This window comes from Leuresthes tenuis, unplaced genomic scaffold (assembly GCF_036924035.1).
Source record: "Leuresthes tenuis unplaced genomic scaffold, fLeuTen1.0.hap1 SCAF_19, whole genome shotgun sequence".
Classification (NCBI taxonomy): domain Eukaryota; kingdom Metazoa; phylum Chordata; class Actinopteri; order Atheriniformes; family Atherinopsidae; genus Leuresthes; species Leuresthes tenuis.
The window spans coordinates 28,006,076-28,028,847 of NW_027325373.1; the positions used below are offsets into that span (position 1 = coordinate 28,006,076).

Consider the following 22,772-nt stretch of genomic DNA (forward strand, 5'->3'; position numbering starts at 1 on the left):
GTACCCAGTAACAATAAACACTGTTTATTTATCTGTAGTCTAATCACAACTGCAGTACTAATCCATTCCATGCATAAGGAAACTAGGTTAAGGATGTTCTCAGATGATTTACTGGCTTATATTTCAGCCGTCTTTGATAAATAAGGCCTAGATTTAGTTTATCAAGCCCAATGACGATGCACTTGGTTTTTGTTGTGAGCCTGCGCAGAATAAATGGTCTTGTGAGTTCCCAGACCAAAGAGACGATGGAGTCTGTGCTTTTTCTCCCGTTGGTATAAGTGCTAGCTAACCACTTCAATGACTGTTAACGATAGACTGCTGCAGAAATGTCTAATATTTGTCATGCAGGCCAAAAGTGGTTCAGACTTTTATTTGATGGTAATGAGAAAAATTACGAACTTTGGGAAACGATGTTCCTCGTTCACATGGAGTTGTGCGGCCTCAGAAGTCATCTTGGAGGACCCGGAGATAGCCGATGAAGACGAAGCAGCTCTCACGGAAGATGAGGCAAAGAATGGTGAAGCATATGCAGAACTAGTGCAATGTCTGGACAACAAGAGTTTGTCATTGATAATGAGGGACACAAAACTTGATGGAAGAAGAGCACTGGAGATTCTGCACGAGCACTATGCGAGAAAGGACAAACCTCGCGTTGTGAGTTTGTATTGTGAACTTTTCTCACTCCATAAGGCGAGCAACGAAACAAAACTATGTTATTCGAGCAGAGACGATATTCACGTCATTGGGAAGAGCAGACGAGCATATTAGTGATAGGCTTCAGATAGCCATGGTAGTAAAGGGGCTACCTGATTCATACAAGCCATTTGTTGTTCACATCAGCGGGAGAATGAGTTCTAGAGGAAGACGAAAGAAAATGGACCTGGGTGATGTTGAATGTTACTCGTGTGGTAAAAAGGGACACATGGCCAGAACATGCCCTGATACATCCCTGGCGAAAAGAGAAGAGCGAAAATGGGACACACCACAGCGAGGAAGAGGGCGCGGTCGAGCATGAGCCCCGTGACCATGTGAAGAAAGCTGAAGAGAAGGTGGCATAGCCTACATCTTTCTGTTTCTTCAAGATGAATGTCTGTCCTACACATAGATGAAACAAGAACGGGCTAATGGTCGATTGCAGCGCCACATCACACATGATCAATGACGCCACAAAGTTCAAAATAGTGGACAAGAGCTTCAGACCTGAGGACCACATGTTCGAGCTTGCCGATGAAACCAAGGTGAGCGGGATGGCGAAGATGAGGGGGGACGCTGAAATCTATTTGCTGGACAGCGAGGGATGGCAAGTGAAAACAGGGCTCAAGCAAGCACTCTACATCCCATCGTTTCCACAAAACATACTTTCAGTCAAAGCAGCCAACGGAGCCGAGAGTCACTTCAAGGACAGTAATGACTGGCTGGTCCACAAGGATGGTGCCAAGTTAAAAATGGATGTATACGGTAAGCTGTATTACTTAAGCACAGTGGAAAATGAAAATACAGATGTGTATGGTTGTCATGACATCCAAACGTGGCATAGGGTACTTGGTCATTGTAATTTCGATGATATTGCAAAATTAGAAAAAGTGGTTGAAGGGATGTCGATAAAGGGGAAGCTTGATAAGTCCAATCAAGACTTGAAATATGCACACAGGGCAAGTTTACACAAAGCAGAAACAGACAGGCAGATGCTAAAGCTACAACCGTACTGGAACTAGTGCACACAGACCCATGCAGTCCTATAGAACCAGCAGATAAAGATGGACACAGGTATGCGATAGAATTTACTGATGATTACAGTGGGATGATTTTTTTTCCATACTTTATCAAAGTGAAGGGTGACACGACAAAAGCAACTGAAAAAATTATAGCAGACACAGCCCCATATGGAAAGATAAAGTGCATTAGAGCTGATAACGGCACAGAGTTTACTGGGCAGGAGTTCCAGGCTCTACTCAGGAGTAACGGGATAAAGCACGAGTGCACCCTACTCACCCCATCAGAATGGAACTGCCGAAAGAGGTTTGAGAACCTTATTCGAGATGTCACGATGCATGCTATTGGAGAGTAAACCTCCAAAGCAATTATGGACATATGCCGTACAGACAGCAGCTCAAATCCGCAACAGGTGCTACAGCAGGCGACTAGAGCAGACACCTTACTGTACTTTTACAGGAAAAATACCCAACCTTTCTAATATGAAGATATTTGGCTCAGAATGCTACGCATTTGAGCAGGATAAGAAAAAGCTGGATTCTAGGTCTAAAAAAGGATCTTTGTCGGCTATGATAAATATAGTCCAGCATAATGTGTATTATCCTGAGACAGGAAAATTCCTAAAACATAGGCTTGAGAAATTCATCTCCAAAAGTAGCACAGATAGCCAGACTCAGACAGGTTGTGACATGTGGGATGATATTGAGAGTTCTTGAGATACACCACCAAAAATAGTCAACCAGGGTTAGGGCCAGCCTACGGAGATTAAAGAGTCTCTTGAGGCAGGACTGTTGAGGCAGGTTCGACCCAGACAGATAGTACTCAGAGAGAACAGGAAGAAAGGAGGTATCCTAAAAGAGAGAGAAAGGTGGACCCTTTACTTAAATCGGAATAGAATAGAATACTTACCAGAGTACCAGTGTAAAGCTGAGTGTAATGATGATGAAAGTGAAAACGTAGATCATTTCTACAGCGTGACTTATGGTGTACCTAAAACATTTAGAGAGGCTATGGAATCTAAGAATTCAAAACTGTGGGCCGATGCGATGAGAGAAGAGATGAATTCTTTGACAGAGAAGGAGACTTTCACTCTGACCCCACTACCAAGAGGTAAACAAGCAGTGGGAGGTCACTGGGCATATGCAGTAAAAGAGAGTCTTGATGGATCTGAGACTTGTAAAGTCAGATATGTTGCAAAGGGGTATGGTCAAGTGGAAGGGATTGACTATAAAGAGACTTTTTCACCGACAGCCAACATGACATCTGTCCAAGCATTGCTGCAGGTGGCTGTACAAGAGGATCTTATCCTACACCAAATGGATGTGAAAACTGCTTACCTTCATGCTCCGATGGACTGTGAGGTATATATGGAGCAACCGGAGGGATTTGAGACCAAATCAAAAACGGGAGAACACTTAGTGTGTAAGCTCAATAAGTCATTGTATGGCTTAAAACAGTCTGGGCGTAACTGGAACATGTTTCTGCATGATCACCTTACAGAGACTGGGTTTTGTACAAAATGATGCTGATCATTGTGTCTACAGCAGAGACTCTGAGAACCAGAAAGTGATTCTGTTAGTATGACTTAATCATAGCGGCGAGTAACAACACCTTACTCAGTGATGCAAAAGAAATGTTGAAGAGAAGGTTTAAGATTAAATATATGGGTCCACTTAAACACTTCCTGGGTATCGACTTTAAACAGAGTGAGAGAGGGATCAAAATAACTCAAAGCAGACACATAGAGAAGATGTTAGTTAAATTAGGAAAGTCTGAATGCAAATCAAGATCCACCCCATGTTAGCAAAAGTTAAACTTTGACAGTGAAGGTGAAGTCATTGACTCAACAGGATATAGAGAGAAAATGGGTAGCTTGATATACATTATGACATGTACCAGGCCTGACCTGAGCTGGGCTGAACCAAAGCAGCAGCACTGGGCTGCAGCAAAACACCCACTGAGGTACTTAAAGGGTACTAATAGATCAAGAACTATACTACCAGAAATGTTAGAAAAGACTACAGCTTGAGGCATATAGTGATTCTGATTGGGCGGCAGATAAAAATGACAGGAGGAGCACAACTGGATACTGTTTCAGCTTAACTGAAAATGGTCCAGTTATATCATGGAAGAGTAGGAAACAGCCAACAGTGGCACTATCAACATGCGAAGCTGAGTATATGGCATTAGCTGCTACTAGCCTAGAGAGTATATACCTTGTACAACTACTAAAAGGAATAGATGGTAGTAACCAGCATGTACCAGTCAAGATATATGAGGACAACCAGGGGGCGATAGCCTTATCTAAGAACCCAGCGTGCAGACAGAGAAGCAAACATGTGGATATATATATATATATATATTTTGGGGCGGCTGTAGCTCAGGAGGAAGAGCAGTTGTCCACCAATCGGAAGGGTCGGTGGTTCGACTCTGGCTTCCCCAGGATACATGTCGAAGCGTCCTTGTTGCCCCTGTTGCCCCCCCCAGTGTATCATTGGGGGTATGAATGTGTGTGTGAATGATTAGAAAGCACGTAGTTATTTGTATCTTAAGACGTGCTGTATGAGTGTGTGTGAGTGGGGTGAATGCGGCATGTAGTGAAGCGCTTTGAGTGGTCAGTTAGACTAGAAAAGCGCTATACAAGTACAAGTCCATTTACCATATAAAATATCACTTTGTACGGTCTGCGCACGCAGAAGGGAATATATCTATAGAATACTGCCCTACGGCAAAGATGGTGGCTGATGTCCTGACCAAACCAGTCCTTACCAAACCAGTGACAAAGGCTAAATTTCACAGTTTCAAGGGGTATTTGTAGATGTAAACGAAAAAAACTAAAACAAAACTGCCAATATACAAAATGTTTTGGATTTTTTTTTTTGTTTTTTGATTACCACTATTGAGAGTTCTGAACATGTCTTTGAGTGGGAGTGTTAAGCATATTTAATAATATGAGTGAGTAGCAAAGTCATGTGAGAACATGCGTGCCTGCGTGCACTTGGTTGTTGTTTTGAGCATGTGCAGAATAAATGGTCTTGTGAGTTCCCAGACCAAAGAGACGATGGAGTCTGTGCTTTTTCTCCCGTTGGTATAAGTGCTAGCTAACCACTTCGGTGACTGTTTACGATAGACTGCTGCAGAAATATCTAACGCTACACTACCCAATTGACTCAATTTTTCAAACAGCAGGCTGCATTAATATTTTAGAAACATCTTATGTTTCTATGTTCTAGGTTGGTAAGTAAACAGAGGCAATTTGGTGGAATTGGCCATATTAAACTGAATTAATTTATTCTTGAAGGCTTTTCCTTCAGCTGAAATCATACCCTAAATTTGATTAAAATCAGAAACATTTTTAAGAGATTCAACTTTAACTCTTTAGCTAGTATCACTTACAATTAGATATAGAGCATTCAATTTTAAACAAAAAAAATGATGTCCTAGTACCTTCAGATCCTACTATATCTTTACCATTTTTACATACTTTAATATATCATCTTCCCAGCTCTGTGCGTCCTGTTAGTCGTACAATAAGAGCAATTACATGTTCAGCGCATCAGTCAGTAAAATTCTGATTCTTGTGATTTTTACCTTATTATTGAAATAACAGAAGTGTGAAGGAGAGTTTCAAATTTGTGACACAAAAGCAGAGACATAAGTCAAAATGCAGCTATTTAGAATGTAAATATATTTTTAATTTCGTGTTTGAGTCTAATAAGGGTTCTTTTTTTTATTTTTTATGTTGTTTTTCTCAGCTGCTGAGTGAGGAAGTGGACAAAGTGAGTACCTTTACCAGTGCACAGTGTGTGTGGTTGCATAGATGAAGTATTTTTTCCATTTCATTACATTGAACTTCCTTTTCATTTTAAATTAATTTAATTTACTGACATATCTTCTTGAATATTTCCTTTCCCTCCTTTTTTTCTCTGACAGGCAGAACATGAGCTCCGTGTTGCTAAGACGGAATTTGATCGACAAGCTGAGGTCACCAGACTTCTGCTGGAAGGCATTGGTAGCACACATGTGAGTCATAGGCCAGGCCAGGCCATTAGACAAGATCATAAGTCAGCTTTAAGCTTTGGAAAGCTTGATTACAACAGCACGTTGTTTTTTTTTGCATTACCAACCCTCTATACACACATACTGTATGTGAGCTTTAAATTAATGTTAAATATCATTCATCTAGAAACCTTCAAAACCTGGGAGAAATGTACAAACATCAGGTTATATACATTATATTGCTAAAAGTATTCATTCACTTGCCTTTACATGCATATGGACTTAAGTGACATCCCATTCTTAATCCACGGAGTTTAATATGACATCGGCCCGCCCTTTGCAGCTATAACAGCCTCAACTCTTCTTCCACAAGGTTTTAGGAGTGTGTTTATGGGAATTTTTGACCATTCTTCCAGAAGAGCATTTGTGAGGTCAGACACTGATATTGGACAGAATATCAGGCCTGGCTCGCAGTCTTCACTCTGATTCATCTCAAAGGTGTTCTATCGGGTTGAGGTCAGGACTCTGTGCAGGCCAGTCAAGTTCTTCCACACCGAACTCTCTCATCCGTGTCTTCATGGACTTTGCTTTGTGCTCTGGTGCGCAGTCATGTTGGTACAGGAAGAGACCATCCCCAAACTGTTTCCACAAAGTTGGGAGCATGAAATTGTCCAAAATCTCTTGGTATGCTGAAGCATTCAGAGTTCCTTTCACTGGAACTAAGGGGCCAAGCCCAACTCCTGAAAAACAACCCCACACTACAATCCCCCCTCCACCAAACCTTACACTTGGCACAGTGCAGTCAGACAAGTACCGTTCTCCTGGGAACCGCCAAACCCAAACTTGTGCATTAGATTGTCAAATGCAGAAGCGTGATTCGTCACTCCAGAGAACGCGTCTCCACTGCTCTAGAGTCCAGTGGCGGCGTGCTTTACACCACTTTGTGGTAACACTTTGCATTCCACTTGGTGATGGATGACTTGGATGCAGCTGCTCGGCCATGGAAACCCATTCCATGAAGTTCTCCACGCACGGTTCTTGAGCTAATCTCAAGGCCACATGACGTTTGGAGGTCTGTAGCGATTGGTTCTGCAGAAAATTGGCGACCTCTGCACATCCGCGCATCCGCTGACCCCCTCCGTCATTTTATGTGGCCTCCCACTTCGTGGCTGAGTTGCTGTTGTTCCCAATCACTTCCACTTCGTTACAATACCACAGACAGCTGACTGTGGAATATTTAGGAGTGAGGAAATTTCACAACTGGACTTGTTGCACAGGTGGCATCCTATCACAGTACCACGCTGGAATTCACTGAGCTCCTGAGAGCGACCCATTCTTTCACAAATGTTTGTGTTTTAATTTATACACCTCTGGCCATGGAAGTGATTGGAACACACCTGAATTTAATTATTTGGATGGGTGAGTGAATACTTTTGGCAATATGTGTATATGTCATTAATGAAAACCCTCAATAATTCATATGCTTTCAAACTCTCCAGGTTAAATGTCTAATATATATAACATTTCATAGAGTAGTTGATGATATGAAGTATCCAAATATTGGCCATGACTGTCTCATTACAGTAATTTACAGAGCAATAGAATGTGTTTTTCCAAGACAATAAATTAAAGCAATATAACTTTGAAATCCTTGAAAGAATAAGTTTAAGGGTCACAACAGGTGTATTTTCAGTACAATAAATATATAAATCCAAAGCTATGATGGAATTCATAACTCAATCTGAGGACAGTTCATATATGAAAATGTATTTTGTTGTTTCCTCTAGAATATTTACAAGCATATTTTTAGCAAAAAAAAAAAAGAAACTGGTTACAGAATGAGTAAACCCTAGGACGGATGTAGATTACTGTAATCTAGATATCCTTTTGTTCAAACTGAATAGGATTTTTTTCAATACCAACTGTCAACCACCAATTACCACACGCTTTAAAACATGAAAGCTGGAACATCATTACAATATTTAGTAGATACATAAATTTGGAGGAACATTTAAACAAGCGATGAATAGTAATGAGAGCTATTATAAAGTAGCAATTTCAGTCAAAGCTGAAGTTTGGACAATAGGGTTTTCTGCTAATGTTTGGCTGCAGTGGTAAAACTGTACACTGTTAATTGCATTGCCCTAAGATTGAGCTCATCCTCTCCTTTCTCCTTCCAGCTCAACCACCTGCGTTGTTTACAGGATTTTGCAGAGGCTCAGGCGACTTACTATGCTCAGTGTCATCACTATATGCAAGACCTACAGAGGGAGCTAAACAGGTGAGGATTTACTACTCTTGGCAGCTGCAGAGGTAACATTTGTCAGGGTCTGTGTCATATGTCCGTCTTGTCTCTGTGTTCACTCCCTGTTCCCAGTGTGATTACCTGTCCCCGCACTTATGTGTTTCACCTGTGTCTCGTTATCCCCTCCCTCCTGTGTATATAACCAGTGCTCCCCTGTGTGGCAGTGCCAGATTGTCTTGTCTCATAGAGCAGCTTTCCAGTATTTTCGTGTAAGAGTTTTTCCCCCATGTCTGACCGTTTTGTTCCCAGTTTTTGAGTCTAGTCCCCTGATTTTGTACCTCTGCCTTTCTGGAATTTGACCCTTGGACTGATTAAAGGGGACATATTATGCAAAGATCCCTTTTGCAGCTCTTCTACACTAATATATTTGAATTCGGGGTGCGTACAATCCCCCCCCCCCAGTTTTAAAAACAACAACCGCGTCCATTTCGCTTGAGCTGCTGCAGCCGCTCACTCTCTTGTCCCTCTAGTCTGGGCGAACCATTCAGATTCTGCTCCCCTTCCAACGTAGAAAGGGGAATGGAATCTGAACTCTCCAGCCAACACCCAGTCTCAACCCACTATACCCGAGAGGTTATAAAAGAGTAAAGCTAAAATGAGGCGCCCATATTTCATTCATCGCAGCGAAGAAAAACTGTTGGCAGTATGACGAATTTGAGAAGTAAGCATGTAAGTTGCTCTGTTGTTGGCTGTAGTGACCAGTACAAGACCCTACATAAGACCCCAGTCTCAGAGGACCTACGACGGGAGTGGATAAAGTTTATTTTTGACGGCGAAGTTCCGGTTGGCAAAAACCTGTGTGTGCCAACCATTTTGACAAGGACTGCTTCCACAATTTGGGTCAGTACAATGCAGGACTGGCAGCAAAACTTTACCTAAAAACCTATCCGTGGGGAAAGGACAGACGATGTAAGATTGCTTTGTGTTTCTTTTGTCCGATTACCACAAGCTAATGCTAACCGCTAGTTCATGCAGGTACAAACGATGGCTCAAACATAGGCCTATATGGTTGCAACGGTGTGTGGGCAGCCATGACCCTAAGAACTGATTACTGTCTGCCTGCATTTGTGTCCACCGGTCTCCTAGTTGTCGATAACATTGTGTATGCTTGTATTAGGAATAAACCACAGATCAAGCATCCTATGGTTTACACAGCTGGAATTACAGCATGTATGCTAGTTCATTCTCACACAGATGTACATTGGTTTTGTGCTTACAAATGGAGCTCTCATACTGGCAGTGCATATGATCCGTTTTCCTACTTCGTTCCAGACCTCAGCGGAAACTTTGATTTGGTTTCCTGCAGCTAATAAACTGATACTTATTGACACGTTTTTTGACAGACATTAAAAATCATCAACATTTTACTATAGTATTCTCCATTTATAATCTATACAGATTTATAAAGGAAAAAAAATTAATGTAATAACACAAACAGGTTTTACTTCAGGTTTCAGAATAGTAGACAATAAAAGCCTAATTTGATGTAGAGAAAGCTTATTATCAAAATTAAAAGAAATTCTTATGTCACTATAAACAACTTATTAGCTTTGTCAAAAACTATATAACTCTCCAAAGGCAGTCGTCACAGTTAACAGAAAAACAACACACTTCACACAAGACGAGAAAGAGGTTTTCCATACGCTGTTTTCTTTTTTGCCACATACATTAAACCACTTCACCGTTGAAGCCAATTCATGTGTCTTTACCTGTTCTTGTATTGTGTGATAAATATGATCCTCTATTACTCAAAGGTATACCATTAAACTTCTTGCAAAAAGTTTGTGTTTTTGAAGTAAAGGAACCATTAGTTTCAGGAGTGGTTTAAGCAAATATGAAAAGGACAACTTTATTAAAGTTTGCAGAAAATGTAATTTCATATTGTGAAAGAGAAGACACTTTCCAGTTATACCAACTAAAAAAAAAAATTGTGATAAGAGAGAGCCCAGTTCCAGTAAAGGCTGGGTAGGGGCAGTGTAGTATCTACAGAGTTTTAAATAAACAATCTGAAAATATACCCCAACTATTTACGTGTTTTTTTTTTTTGTTTTACAAACCTCACGCAGATATGCTAATCCTGTTGGTGCTTCCCACTCATCTGCTGCTGGCTGCCCCGACCCTGTGTCCTCTGCTTTGCCGTCTGCACTGTCATCTCCTGGGGCTACAGTGTCCTCCTTATCCAGTCAAAGATCCACCACACTTGCTATGGAGGAGACACAGCTTCCTGTCACAGGCACTCGAAAGGCAAAGGTCCTGTATGACTATGATGCCCATGATGCAAGTGAGCTTTCCCTTTTGGCTGATGAGGTACAGTCGAATATTGACATTTACTCATTTTAACATCTCTCTTACACAAGGAATCATACCTGACTGTATACTCATACACAGGAAGCTATTAAAGGTCTTCAAGATTTTATGATTATGATATACGGTACTAAAAGCCACTGTACACCTTGAGCATTTTAGGTTTCTATTCCCTAAAGGCTGAAAAGCAAAACCTAACTTTGACTGTTACAACCCCCAAGGGGTTTATCAAAACAAATAGTGAGGGTGGCACCAATCACTACAACTAATGATTTAGACATAGGGTAACCTGTGGGCAAGAATGTATAGGGTACCCCAGCTTACCAAGTCCACATTCCTCTCACCACATACCTGACATAGCAGCATCCAGTTTCACAGATATAACGCAGAGCAGGGAAGAGAGATGTGTGAGTGAGGAGGGCAGCCTCTAAGTGATCTCTGCAAGCTTCTTTTAAAGGAGGGGCTCCAAGGTGCAAGTCATCCAGGTAATCAGAGCAATCAAGAGCTGAGCCTCTCCTGAATCAGCTCTTAGACCAGTGACACCTGAGGAGAAGTGCTTGCACGTAACACCCCCACCCTTACAAGTCCAAACCCCATTTGGACAAAAACAAACACCATATTACCCAGCACGAGACAGGGCATCCGCAATAATATTTTCAGAGCCCTTCTTATGAAGGATCTCCAGGTTATAATGCTGGACGAACAAAGCCCATCTCACGAGGGGCTGGTTATGATTAAACATCCTCCTAAGAAACACGAGGGGGTTATGGTCGGTGAAGACCTTGACAACACTCGATCCCACATAAACCTCAAAGTGCTGTAAAGCAAGCACTAAGGCGAGTGCTTCTTTCTCAATGGTCGAGTAGTTCCTCTGGTGAACATTGAATTTCTTGGAGAAGTAGCTCACAGGATGATCTATTCCTAAGTCATCCTCCTGCAATAGGACTGCTCCAGCCCCATCTCTACTAGCGTCTATCTCCAATTTAAATGGGGACGAAAACACTGGGGCCGACAGAACAGGCGAACAACAAAGCATGGCTTTCAAGCCATCAAAAGACTGTTGGCATTCATCGGTCCACACAAATGGCTTTGACGGGCTAGTTAAAGCTGACAAAGGGGAGGCCACTGAAGAAAAGTTCTTACAAAAACGACGATAGAACCCAACCATCCCAAGAAACCGTTTAAGCGCTCTATGACCCGTAGGGACAGGAAATGCAGAAATGGCGGAGACCTTAGCGTCAGCAGGACACACATGTCCGCCGCCCACCTGCTGACCAAGATATAGAAGAGTGCCCTTATCAAATTCGCACTTGGCAAGGTTAAGGGTCAGGGACGCATAGGACAAACGAGCAAACACCTCTTTCAGAGTGTCCAGATGGTTGGTCCACGTATCCGAATACACAACAATATCATCCAAGTAAGCTCTGCAGTTCGAAACATCACCAAGGACTTTGTTTATAAGCCTTTGGAAAGTTGCAGGAGCGCTACACATCCCAAATGGCATCACCGTGTACTGCAGAAAATGGTCAGGTGTCACAAAAGCTGAAATCTCTGAAGCCTTTGCAGTTAACGGAACCTGCCAATAACCCTTCAACATGTCAAGGTTGTGTGACATAGGTTGCGGGGCCTATGTCATCAATGCAGTCCTCCATTAATGGTAATGGGTATGCATCTGGGACAGTCACAGCATTCACTTTCCTGAAGTCAGTGCAGAACCTTGGACTGCCCTCTGGCTTCATTTCCAATAAACGAGGCAAACTCCAAGGACTCTCACTTGGAACTGAAAACCCTTTTTTGAAGGAGATATTCCGCCTCCTTTTTCATCATCTCTCGCTTTGTTGGATTGACACGATATGCACTCTTTTTCATTGGCTGTGCTTTAGTCAAAGAGATGTCATGGGACATGACAGTAGTCTGTAACGGAATGTCACCAAATAGTTCCGGGAAGGCAGAAAGAAGCATCTGAATGTCTTCTCTATCACCAGCAGAAAGATGGAACAAATACTTGGATAGATTTGATAGGATCTCAGTATTTTTGAGCCGAACTGCTTGGGGGTGGTATTTTGCACAAAGCCTCATCATCATCATGAGTGACTACCGTTACCAATGGTACCACAGGGGGAGCCGCAGATGTCACATCATTGTATTCCCTGGGACAATAACGTTTCATCACATTCACATGACAGACTCTAGTTTTTCCTCTTCTCTCAGGCTTATGAATAACATAGTTGGTCTCATTAATTTGCCTATCGACTGTATATGGACCCGAGAATTTAGTGGCCATTGCAGAACGAAGTATGGGTGAAAGGAGCAAGACTTGATCACCTGGTTGAAATGACAGGGCAACTGCCTTTTTGTCATAGCGTTGCTTCATCTTTACCTGAGAAGTAGTTAGATCATCACAGGCTAGGGAGCAAGCTTTCTGAAGCCGCTCACGTAGTTTTGCTACATACTCTGGGAGATGTCTAACTGGCTTCTTAGATTCCACTAATGTCTCTTTGAGGACTTTTAACGGTCCTCTAACATCACGTCCAAAGACCAGTTTGGCTGGACTAAAGCCTATAGACTCTTGTACTGCTTCGCGAGCAGCAAACATGAGGAACAGGAGACTTTTGTCCCAATCCCTAATAGAAGCATGATAATGTTTACGCATCATATATTTCAGTATCTGATGAAATCTTTCTAATGCGCCTTGACTTTCTGGGTGATATGGACTAGAGGTGACGTGCTGAACACCAAGTTCTTTCAGTACCTGGGCAAAGACTGAGGATTTAAAGTTAGTCCCTTGGTCTGTTTGAATAAGCTTAGGTATCCCAAACACTGAGAAAAACTTCACTAAAGCCTTAGTGATAACAGAAGCTTTAATCGTTCTCAGAGGAATAGCCTCAGGAAACCTGGTCGACGTACACATCAAAGTAAGTATAAACTGATTACCAGATTTGGCTTTCGGGAGTGGTCCTACACAATCAATAATCATTTTCTCAAATGGTTCAGTACACACAGGAATAGGACAGAGGGGTGCAGGGGGAATTGTTTGATTTGGTTTGCCAGCTACCTGACAGATGTGGCAAGTGTGACAGTACTTAACCACATCAGACTTAAGTCCTGGCCAAAATGTCTCAGAATACGGTTGTACGTTTTTGTGACTCCCATGTGTCCTGACCAAGAATGATCATGAGCCAACATGAGTACTTGGGACCGAAAGTCATTTGGTACAACCACTTGATGAATCACAGACCAATCCTCTTCTGGATTTTCACTCGACCAACGACGCATCAACAAACCATCTATAAGAAAATAGGCCATCTTTTTCTCCTTAGCCTCTGCCTGAGAAAGAACAGAGGTATAACACTTGGAGATGAACTCATCCTGTTGTTGGGCAGATATAAACTCTTCTCGTGATGCAGGTAAGGAAATGTCCACTGAAGCCGGACAAGAAGAACTTGTAAGTTCACATGGAACCTTAGGCTGGCTGATAAGCCTGCCCTTTTTGTGCCCTTGTGACTGCGCAAGCAGAGAAAATTTCAGGAGAAATTTTAAGATCATTCCCAGACTCCAACATTGGGCTGTCCAACACTTCAGGAGCAGGTACAACTTTTCCACCTGCAATGTCATTCCCTAGGAAGAAGTCAACACCCTTGATTGGTAAGAAAGTAAGGCCAGCAACCTTGAACAGTCCATTAACAAGAGATGAACGTACATGAAGGAAACGCAATGCAGCTGAAACATGTCATTCCAATACCCTGAACAATCACACTGGAGTTACAAGAAGTCCTTGCAGACAAGGGAAGAATACCTCCCCGAATAATGGATTGCAAGCCCCCCGTATCTCTCAGTATAGTCACCGGTTGTTGGCCTTCTATATCCCCCGTTTCTGATACAAAACCTTGCGATGTAAAAGGTTTAAAGCAGGAATCTGAACCTTGGGTCTGTCTGGGGCCCGATTGAGGTGAAGTTTTAACCAAACCCATTCCTTTAGGCTGAGCAGATGCAGAAGAAAACTGTTTGCATTTCAAAACAAGACAATCTGCGACGACATGGCCTTTCTTATGGCAATAGAAACAGACATGTGCCTCACAAAGAGAAGTTGACGGGTCCTTTGACTTTTCTAAAGGAGACGATGGAATATCTCAGAGGACGTGGTGCAGACAGTTTATCAGAGGGTGACATGAACACATTTCTACGGGTCAATATAAACTCATCAGCCATCACAGCTGCTTTTGATAAAGACTTGACCTTTTGTTCATTCAGAAAAATGACCACCTTCTCTGGCAGTACACTCTTAAAGTCCTCCAGTAAGATCAACTGTCAAAGAGACTCGTACTCACCCTTGACCTCACTAGCAGTACACCACTTATCAAAGAGGATGCTTTTTTCTCTGGCAAACTCAAAGGTGTGGCCACTAGATTTTGTGTGTTTCCTGAAGGAAAGTTTCATGGCCTCCACATCTAGCTGTTTCAGTCTTACCTCTTTTATCTGCCTCTATTTCCAGCTTGCGAATCTGCAGCCGGAACTCTTTTTCTGCTCTACGCTCCCTCTCATCTGCCTCAATCTGTAGCTGTGCAAGACGAACCTTGAGCCTGGCATCCTTGCTAGAACTCTGGGGATCCGGAGATGAAGGTGCGCTGTGCCGTGGAGTTACGACAGGAGCCCCACTCTCTGTCACATCCCCAGAAGAAGAAGCAGACGGGGTTTCATTTCAACAGGAGCAACGTTTTTGTTGGCAGAAATACTAATGGCAGAACCCAAAGCACAAGAACCAGGATCCACAAACACCTGCAGTTCCGTTTTTTTCCACCAGGATTGCCTTAATCTCACCCTTTGTAGCATTTTTGGACACATGGACATCAAGATGTGCTGCAATGCACAAGTCATCCTTGCGGCAGACTTCAAGTGTGTCCAACTTAGGGTTTAAATATTTTCAGTTTGCAAAGCTAATTGTTGAGTCCAAAAAAAATCCAAACACTGGTGTTTGTGCAGATGAAGTACAAAATAACAGTAGTTATTATAATAGTCCTAAAACTCAACGTACATGCTCAATTCTACCTTGAAAAAAATTGATAGCTGTAATATTTTCCCCTGTTCAAACTCACCTCTTCTGGGGGGTACTGCAATAAAAGTGAAATACATTTTAAAATGTATTTATTTTTAAAAGAGAGGCTTTGTAGTTAAATAAGATAAGGAAACATTATTGGCATTTAACAGTTTTATGAGCAGGTTTCAAGTGTTTAAACTGTTGCTAGACAGATCAATATAATGAATCTAAAAAATTCAGTGCAGGGTAACATGATTTTTCTTTATCATCCACACAGGTTAGTTTTTTATTTTTCAAGTGAAACTAAGATTGGGTTGTAGCCTTTGGGTCTTAGGGCATTAGGGTCTCTCTGTGGGAAGTTTGCATTCTCTTTGTGTCTGTGTAACTTCTCTACTGGTACTCCAGCCTTTCCCTACAATTACACATTCTAGGTTAAATTTACATGCATACTAGCATGCATGGTTATTTGTCCCGTTTGTCTCTGTGTGGCCCCGTTATGGACTGGGGACCTATCCAGTGTGTACCCTGCCTCTTGCCCAGGGGTAGCTGGGATAGACTCCAGCTGCCTATGACCCTGTGAGTCTGGAAAATGAATGAATGAATGAATGAATACAAAAAATGAATGAAAGAAAATACTGCTTTGATTTGGGGAGGTGAGTCAGTCTTGGTTGGTTTGGACTAAAGGCTACAACAATAAAAACAATACGTGTGTTGAGAAGAACACTAGCATTTGTATCCCAGACCAAACTTTAGGTTCAGTATTTGCTAAATGTAGAGAAAAGAACACTGCAGTATTGTTTTAAAGCACTAAAGCAGTGGAGTACTCTTCTACATTGACAGCAGAAAAGTGAAACTTACAGAGTTGCAGCAGCAGACAAGTATCGTTACTTTGTCTACTCTGTACATCTGGGGTGAATTGACTGTATCCATATGTTGAATTATGGAATGTATCCTATTTTCAATGTCATTTGATATATGTAAGACATTTATTAATTGGCTGATTAAAAGGAGGATCAATTGTTTAGTTATAATATGCTAAAACAAAATGGTTAACAAAAAAAAAAAGGTAAACAAAAAATCATGGTAATCTTGGTGATGTATAGTTAAGGCTGTTTATAGGCAATTCTAGATAGTGGGAAAAAAAAAAGCTTTTCCAAGTAACTTGACCAACACTGGTTGTGACTGATATGTAAACATCCCCTTTATGGGTGTTGTTGATACAGTTTTACCTTATTTTACCATGATGAGACACTTACAGTTCTTGTCATACTTTGTGGGTATTATTTCCTGACACAACGCACAATGTCATCAGTTACAGTGCCATCCTAAATTCTGTTTTTTTCATATTCTCTTTTTATTTCCCTTTGGACTTGTTTGACCTTATGTTTAAAATCACTGTACAAACAACCTTTGGAGGAAGTTGAAACAGAAAAGAATGAAACAGGCTGAATAATGATATAAAGAGGACAAGAATTAAGAACCTAAAGGTGAACTTCAGAGGGTGCAAAAATATGTAAATGTCTTTGCATGATGTCTTTTTTTTTTTTTTTTTTAAAGTTGTCTTAGAACATCTTCTTTTGTGTTTCCTCTCCAGGTTATAACAGTATACACTGTACCAGGAATGGACCCTGACTGGTTAATTGGAGAAAGAGGAAATCAAAAGGGGAGAGTACCTGTCACCTACCTTGAACTGCTGAGCTAAATGACCAAGCAACATACAAACACACTTACAAAAACCTATTTTCTTTCCATTTTTTTTTTTTTTTTTTGTCACACATGTGCAAGTGGGTACACTTTTTGTGAGCTTCACTTTGTGCCTCTCAACTATCAGCATCAGTTCCCGTCACAGCAGTAACCATCGCACGTTTATAAGGATTACTAGTTTATCATCCTGTAGGCAAATAATGGCAATGGTTACTTTTGTGATATTAATACGCAATAGGCCAAACCTGGGGCTTACTTTCATTTCTGATTTGTGGCTATCTAAAACACCAACAAGCAGTCTTTCTGCTTGTTGGGGGGAAGCAGGAAACATTTCTATAAACACTGATGTATAATGGGAGGAAATTGCAGCAAACTCTTGTGACTATGATAGCCTTAGTTTAAAATAAAGTGGCTATTCATTACAAACTTCCTCCTATTCTATCTCTGTGTATCCTGAGTATTATAAGAATAAATGTGCTGTCTCGGTTTGTTGGTAGTGCAATTTGACTGTTTTTGTGTGAAGATTAAGTATTTAAGTTCACAAATAGTCCTGGTGTATTGCATTAGAGATGATTCCTATCAATATCCTTAACATGGGTCTTAATTTGTAGTTGGGATCATCATTTGTACCGATTCTGTTAACAATGTACTCTGCAGAGGAAATGGTGAGATCTGGAACACAGTGGTACATTCACAATAAGTTACACAGACAGACAAAATACTAATCAGGCAATTACAAAAGTACTACAATGACTCAAAGTTTTGAAGTGGAACTCTGGGACAGATTTATCCTTGAAATGTAAAGAGGTCTATGTCATTTGACAAAGACGAGTCATTCCGTAAAATACAACTTTATAAAATTAGCTAAGTGGAACATTAACCTGACATGACAGATGATTTATTAGAACCATCCAAAAAGCTGTTGTAGAGAAATGTTTTGAAAAAGTCGGGTTCCCTCAAAAAAAAAAAAATCTATCAGCAATCAATTGAGTGGAGATCAACCTTTTGCTGAGCAAAATGTCCTTTTCCAAAAAGAAAGGTTTTCAGTACTTTACTTCAATCCCCTTTAAAGAAAAAAGTACTCTTTAGTTCTGCTGTAACTGAGTGTGTAAGCACTTACACTGACCTCCTTACTAGCTGTCAATGGGGTGTTTTTATGGCATTTAAACATTATTAAACCCTGTGCATGTGAAAAACAAGCATGTGCACAGTAAACATTATTGATAGAGACTGACTGTGAAATCAGTCAAATAACAAAGAAAAAAGGAAACCTCACCCCCATAAGTCTCCTGTCAGCTTTCCACTTTGCTTATATGACAATCCAGACTTGACTGAACATCTCAAATGACATAGACAATTCCTTACAATTCCTTTACATTTAAAGGATAAATCTGTCCCAGAGTTCCACTTCAACTTTGAGTCATTGTCGTACTTTTGTAATCATTTGTAACTGTTCATTTGTAAACTCAGAATCAGAAACGGGATTTTATTATATTATTTTACTGATGGTGGGTTAGCACTGATAAATTGTAATCACTTGCAGGCTTTAGACTCAATCAATGTTCTGCTTCAAAATCTCCAACTGTGATGTTAGAGTTTCTGAAAGACTGGTATGATAGCAACACAGCTTCTAAGTTTAAGTTTCCATGTTAAAAGGCAGAGCTTGACTGACAGCTTTAGCATTTTACTAGTACCAAACTATCCTTTGGCGATCAATGAATGACATGTATTCCAATAGAAGTAATCTGAATTTACTGTGATTACATCATCATTCTTGATCATGAAGCTGGAGAGACAAGTCTGATGTTTTAGCTGGTTTCTAAAATGTGTGTACATAGAATCTTTGGAAATGTGAAGAAATAACTAACGTTTAAACTAAAAGTTTTAGCTTAAAGGAATGTTGCAACAATATAACCTTTTGATATTTTAGGTGACTTTTCTCTAATGTAAACAAACAAGACAAAACAAACTACAATGCTACCCACCCCATTTTCATTTGTTTTTTATTTCTAATTTTCTTTTGGCAGTTTGGGTGAATCTTATCCTGGTCTGTGTAATTAATTTAAGATGAAGTGTTATAAGTACAAATACATCCACACACCCCAACACACAATCCACTGAAGGCTAAGCATGTGTGACTAATGGCATGGTGTGGCCTTTGCATTACACACGTTAACTTTCAGTCTTTTCGAAAAGACCAAACTGTAAGAAAATCCATTTGTTCAAACTTGTGGTTATGATTACCCTCAATCATTTCTTACAAATCTTTCGCGTTGTTTCCACAAGTACATTCCTACTTGTCATATGAGGCAACAGACAGCCTTAATTAAAGGTTATCTTGTAAGAGATGACTCATAAAATTGTAAGGAATAGTTCTCTTATCTGACCTTTATTTCTATGTCAGGACATATGATATACGTTCTTATTTGGATTTGTTGGATTACAGCAAGTGCAAGAAGTGTGAGTCATACTATCTTACTATCTTACTATCATACATATCTTTAATGTTATTAGGGAATTCCCAGTATGATTCAATGTGGCTACAGTATGATGGATCTAGATTGTACAATAGAGTAGTAAACTCAGTAACAACCATCAGTTCAGTATAAATAACTTACCTGCCATTGTTTTTGTTCAAGAACATGCTCACTGTTTCTCACTCCTCTAAACTTTCCTCTAACACCACTATCTAGCCTATCTTTCAGTAGATAAGGAAATTAATTTGCCAAGCCTCAACACAAAAAAAGTTAGGTTCAAAGTTAGGAACAGCAACGTTTTTGTCTAGTTTGTGTTTTTGAATGTGATTACCTCTACATACATACAGAGACTGTTTGCAAGATGTTTAGTTTAGCTGGATCCATGAGATTTGAAGGCTGTCTTGATCATGGTAAATAATGGTTTGATTTAATAATTGTATTCAAATGTTTATTTCCTATCCCCTTAATTAAATTATTTTCACCATTTGATGGATTTTCAAAACATGGATGATGACTTAACAAATTTAGTTCACCTTTGTAGATCATGTGGTGCATTCCATAAAGAGACTTTATTTTGTCAAACTGTTTAACACTTTAAATTTCTTGAGTCTTTAGTATGAAAATTGAACAATCGTGTCTGCTTCTACAGGATAAAGTACCCCATGTACTATACGTGTGTATATTTGTGTAAATTAATTTGGGGCCTCAGTTTGTTTTTCAGTGTTGTTTTTAGTTGCATACATGTTATAAATTCATTTGTTGCATCTTTCAACTGTTTTTATTTTCTGAAATATCCAGATGTCTGACTGACATCTCTGATTCTCATCATCTTCTAAATTATGATTTCTGGTGTGATGTGCAATAAACATGCATGTGTGTTACAGTAATATGATTGTCTGTGTCGTGAATATTCACAAAAAGCAAAAAGAGTTTACCTTTCATCAGTTGCAAGTTTATCTTGACTCACCAGGTGAATAATAGCTGGTCACGTTGTATAAGGACAGAAATTTAAATTACAGCAAATATTTTATACATGAATTTGACATAAATATAATAATTCTTTTGTATTCTACCTTAACTGCACGAACGTCTTCCCATTAGGAAACTGACTGCTCTGCCTTACTCACTGTTAGAAAAATCATGGAGTTCTACTAAGAGAAAAGCTACAAGAATAAAGGTTTATGTGATGGGGGAGGCTTCCTCTTACCTTTTGGTTCTCATAACATTATGTAGCTAGTGAAATTTGTTTTTTGAACTCAATGTTCTCAATTGTATTCAGCGACTTTTGATAGAATTTTTCTGACACTCACCTGACAGTCTGCTTCAAGTAGTCGGGTGAAGAGGTTGCTGGAGAGATTTAACCAATGCAAGGCTGCAGGTCTGGAGGTCGTCAACCCCTGGATCCTGAAGGCCTGTGTGCACCAGTTTTGTTTGACTCTACAGCACCTCTTCAACCTTAGTCTGAGTCAGGTGAAGCTTTGGTACTTTGGAAGACTGTTCTCTGAATGAATATTGATATTCTAATATGTTTATACATGGAATGGGTTTCCATGGCCAAGCATCTGCATCCAAGCCATACATTACCAGGTGCAATGCAAAGCATCAGATGCAGTGGTGTAAAGCTCGCCGCCACTGGACTCTAGAGCAGTGGAGATGTGTTCTCTGGAGTGACGAATCACACTTCTCCATCTGGCAATCTGATGGAGGAGTCTGGGTTTGGTGGTTGCCAGGTTAACTTGTCTGACTGCATTGTGCCAAGTGTAAAGTTTGGTGGAGGAATATGATATCAACACAGAGACAAAACACTAGACAAAGGCAAAACAAGACAATATAAGTCAATAGACTTCCACACAGAATTTTTGGGGAAAATAAGTTTTAGTGAACCATTGTTGGGTGATCCATGCCCCTGAAGAGACTTGGTCTTGCCCATAGTGACTATAGGGACTGGATAGTGTAGTGGTATGAAAGGTACTACCTCCAGTAGGGGTCCTTAGGCAAGATCTCCTTACCCTACCTGTCACTTTGGATAAAAGCATCTGCTAAATGCATAAAACATATATGTTAATTCTGTCAAACTCTCACAGTTTCTGCTCCTGTGTTGCTGTCTGCTGCAGGACAGAAATGTTTGTGATTAGATTTTATTTTGGGAGCAGCATCAAGAAAGCAGCCATTTCTTCTCGATGAGTAACTGATTAACCTGTTTAGACTAATTATTGTCTGCCCTCTCTTAAGATTTCAATGTAATCTGCTTAATTCTCACAAGTTGCTTAGTACTTAACTTAACTTAATTCTTACTAGTGGCTGTGTTTGGTGAGGCTGAGCTATGCACAGACGGTTCAGGATCAGCATTTATTATGTTTTTCTGCTCCAGCTGAATCATAAATACCTCATGTGGTACCAACAGTGTGACATCAGAGTTGCTTACAACATCACATAATGCAACAATGCTTTTTTGTACAGCTCAAAACCTTTGCTTTTTGTTGTATTTATTTATCATTTATTTATATATATTAGTCAACTGATTAATCTATTTCTGAGGCCAGCCTTGTGGCTAGGGTTAGGGTCACTAAATGTATTCCTTAGCAGTGTCACAGTATTGTGCTTGTGTTGTCACATCTTTGGTCACTGTTACCTTGCACACCTGCTTTGACGTAAGGGCCCAGCTTTGATACTCTTACTTTTCTTCTTTTCATTGGTTTATAATAATTTTCTCTGCTCTGAACAATTTTGGAAAGTTAACCAAATTGTGCAGGATCCTTTTGTTTTTCCATTTCCTTTATTCTCTGTGCGTTGGACAGTGGTGTGAAAAAGTGTTTGCACCCTTCCTGATTTCCTGTTTTTTTGTCACACTTAAATCATTCAGATCATCCAACACATTTAAATATTAGACAAAGATAGCACAAGTAAACAAAAAATTCACTTTCTAAATGAAGGTGTATATTATTAAGGGGAAAAGAAATCCAAACCCACATGGCCTGTGTGAAAACGTTGCAGTTGTTGCTGCTAAGGGTGACCCATCCAGTTATTAGGTTTAGGTGGCAATCACCTTCACACTGGGCCTTGTAGGTTTGGATTTTTTCTTCCCCATAAATAACCACTGTATTTGGCTGGTGTTATGTGTGGCCAGGTAATGGCACACCTGGGGTGTCTTGGTGTGCTGCTGTCTCCCTGCCCTCTCCTTCCTCTTTGTCGTCCTCCACAGGCCAGTGGCCAATTGGTAATCAGGTCGAGGATA

At 40.4% G+C, this 22,772-nt stretch overlaps 1 protein-coding gene across 1 annotated transcript in view; it reads left to right on the plus strand.

Moving 5' to 3' along the window:
• LOC140276745 (endophilin-B2-like) overlaps positions 1-20,424 on the plus strand; it is a 45,999-nt gene extending 25,575 nt beyond the window's left edge. Inside the window, exons 7-11 of the mRNA XM_072371546.1 lie at positions 5,469-5,492; positions 5,647-5,736; positions 7,893-7,993; positions 10,084-10,324; positions 16,951-20,424. Of these exons, the coding sequence (XP_072227647.1) occupies positions 5,469-5,492; positions 5,647-5,736; positions 7,893-7,993; positions 10,084-10,324; positions 16,951-17,058 (564 nt within the window). The 3' untranslated portion in view covers positions 17,059-20,424. The remainder of the gene's footprint in view (positions 1-5,468; positions 5,493-5,646; positions 5,737-7,892; positions 7,994-10,083; positions 10,325-16,950) is intronic.
• The last annotated feature ends 2,348 nt before the right edge of the window (positions 20,425-22,772 follow it).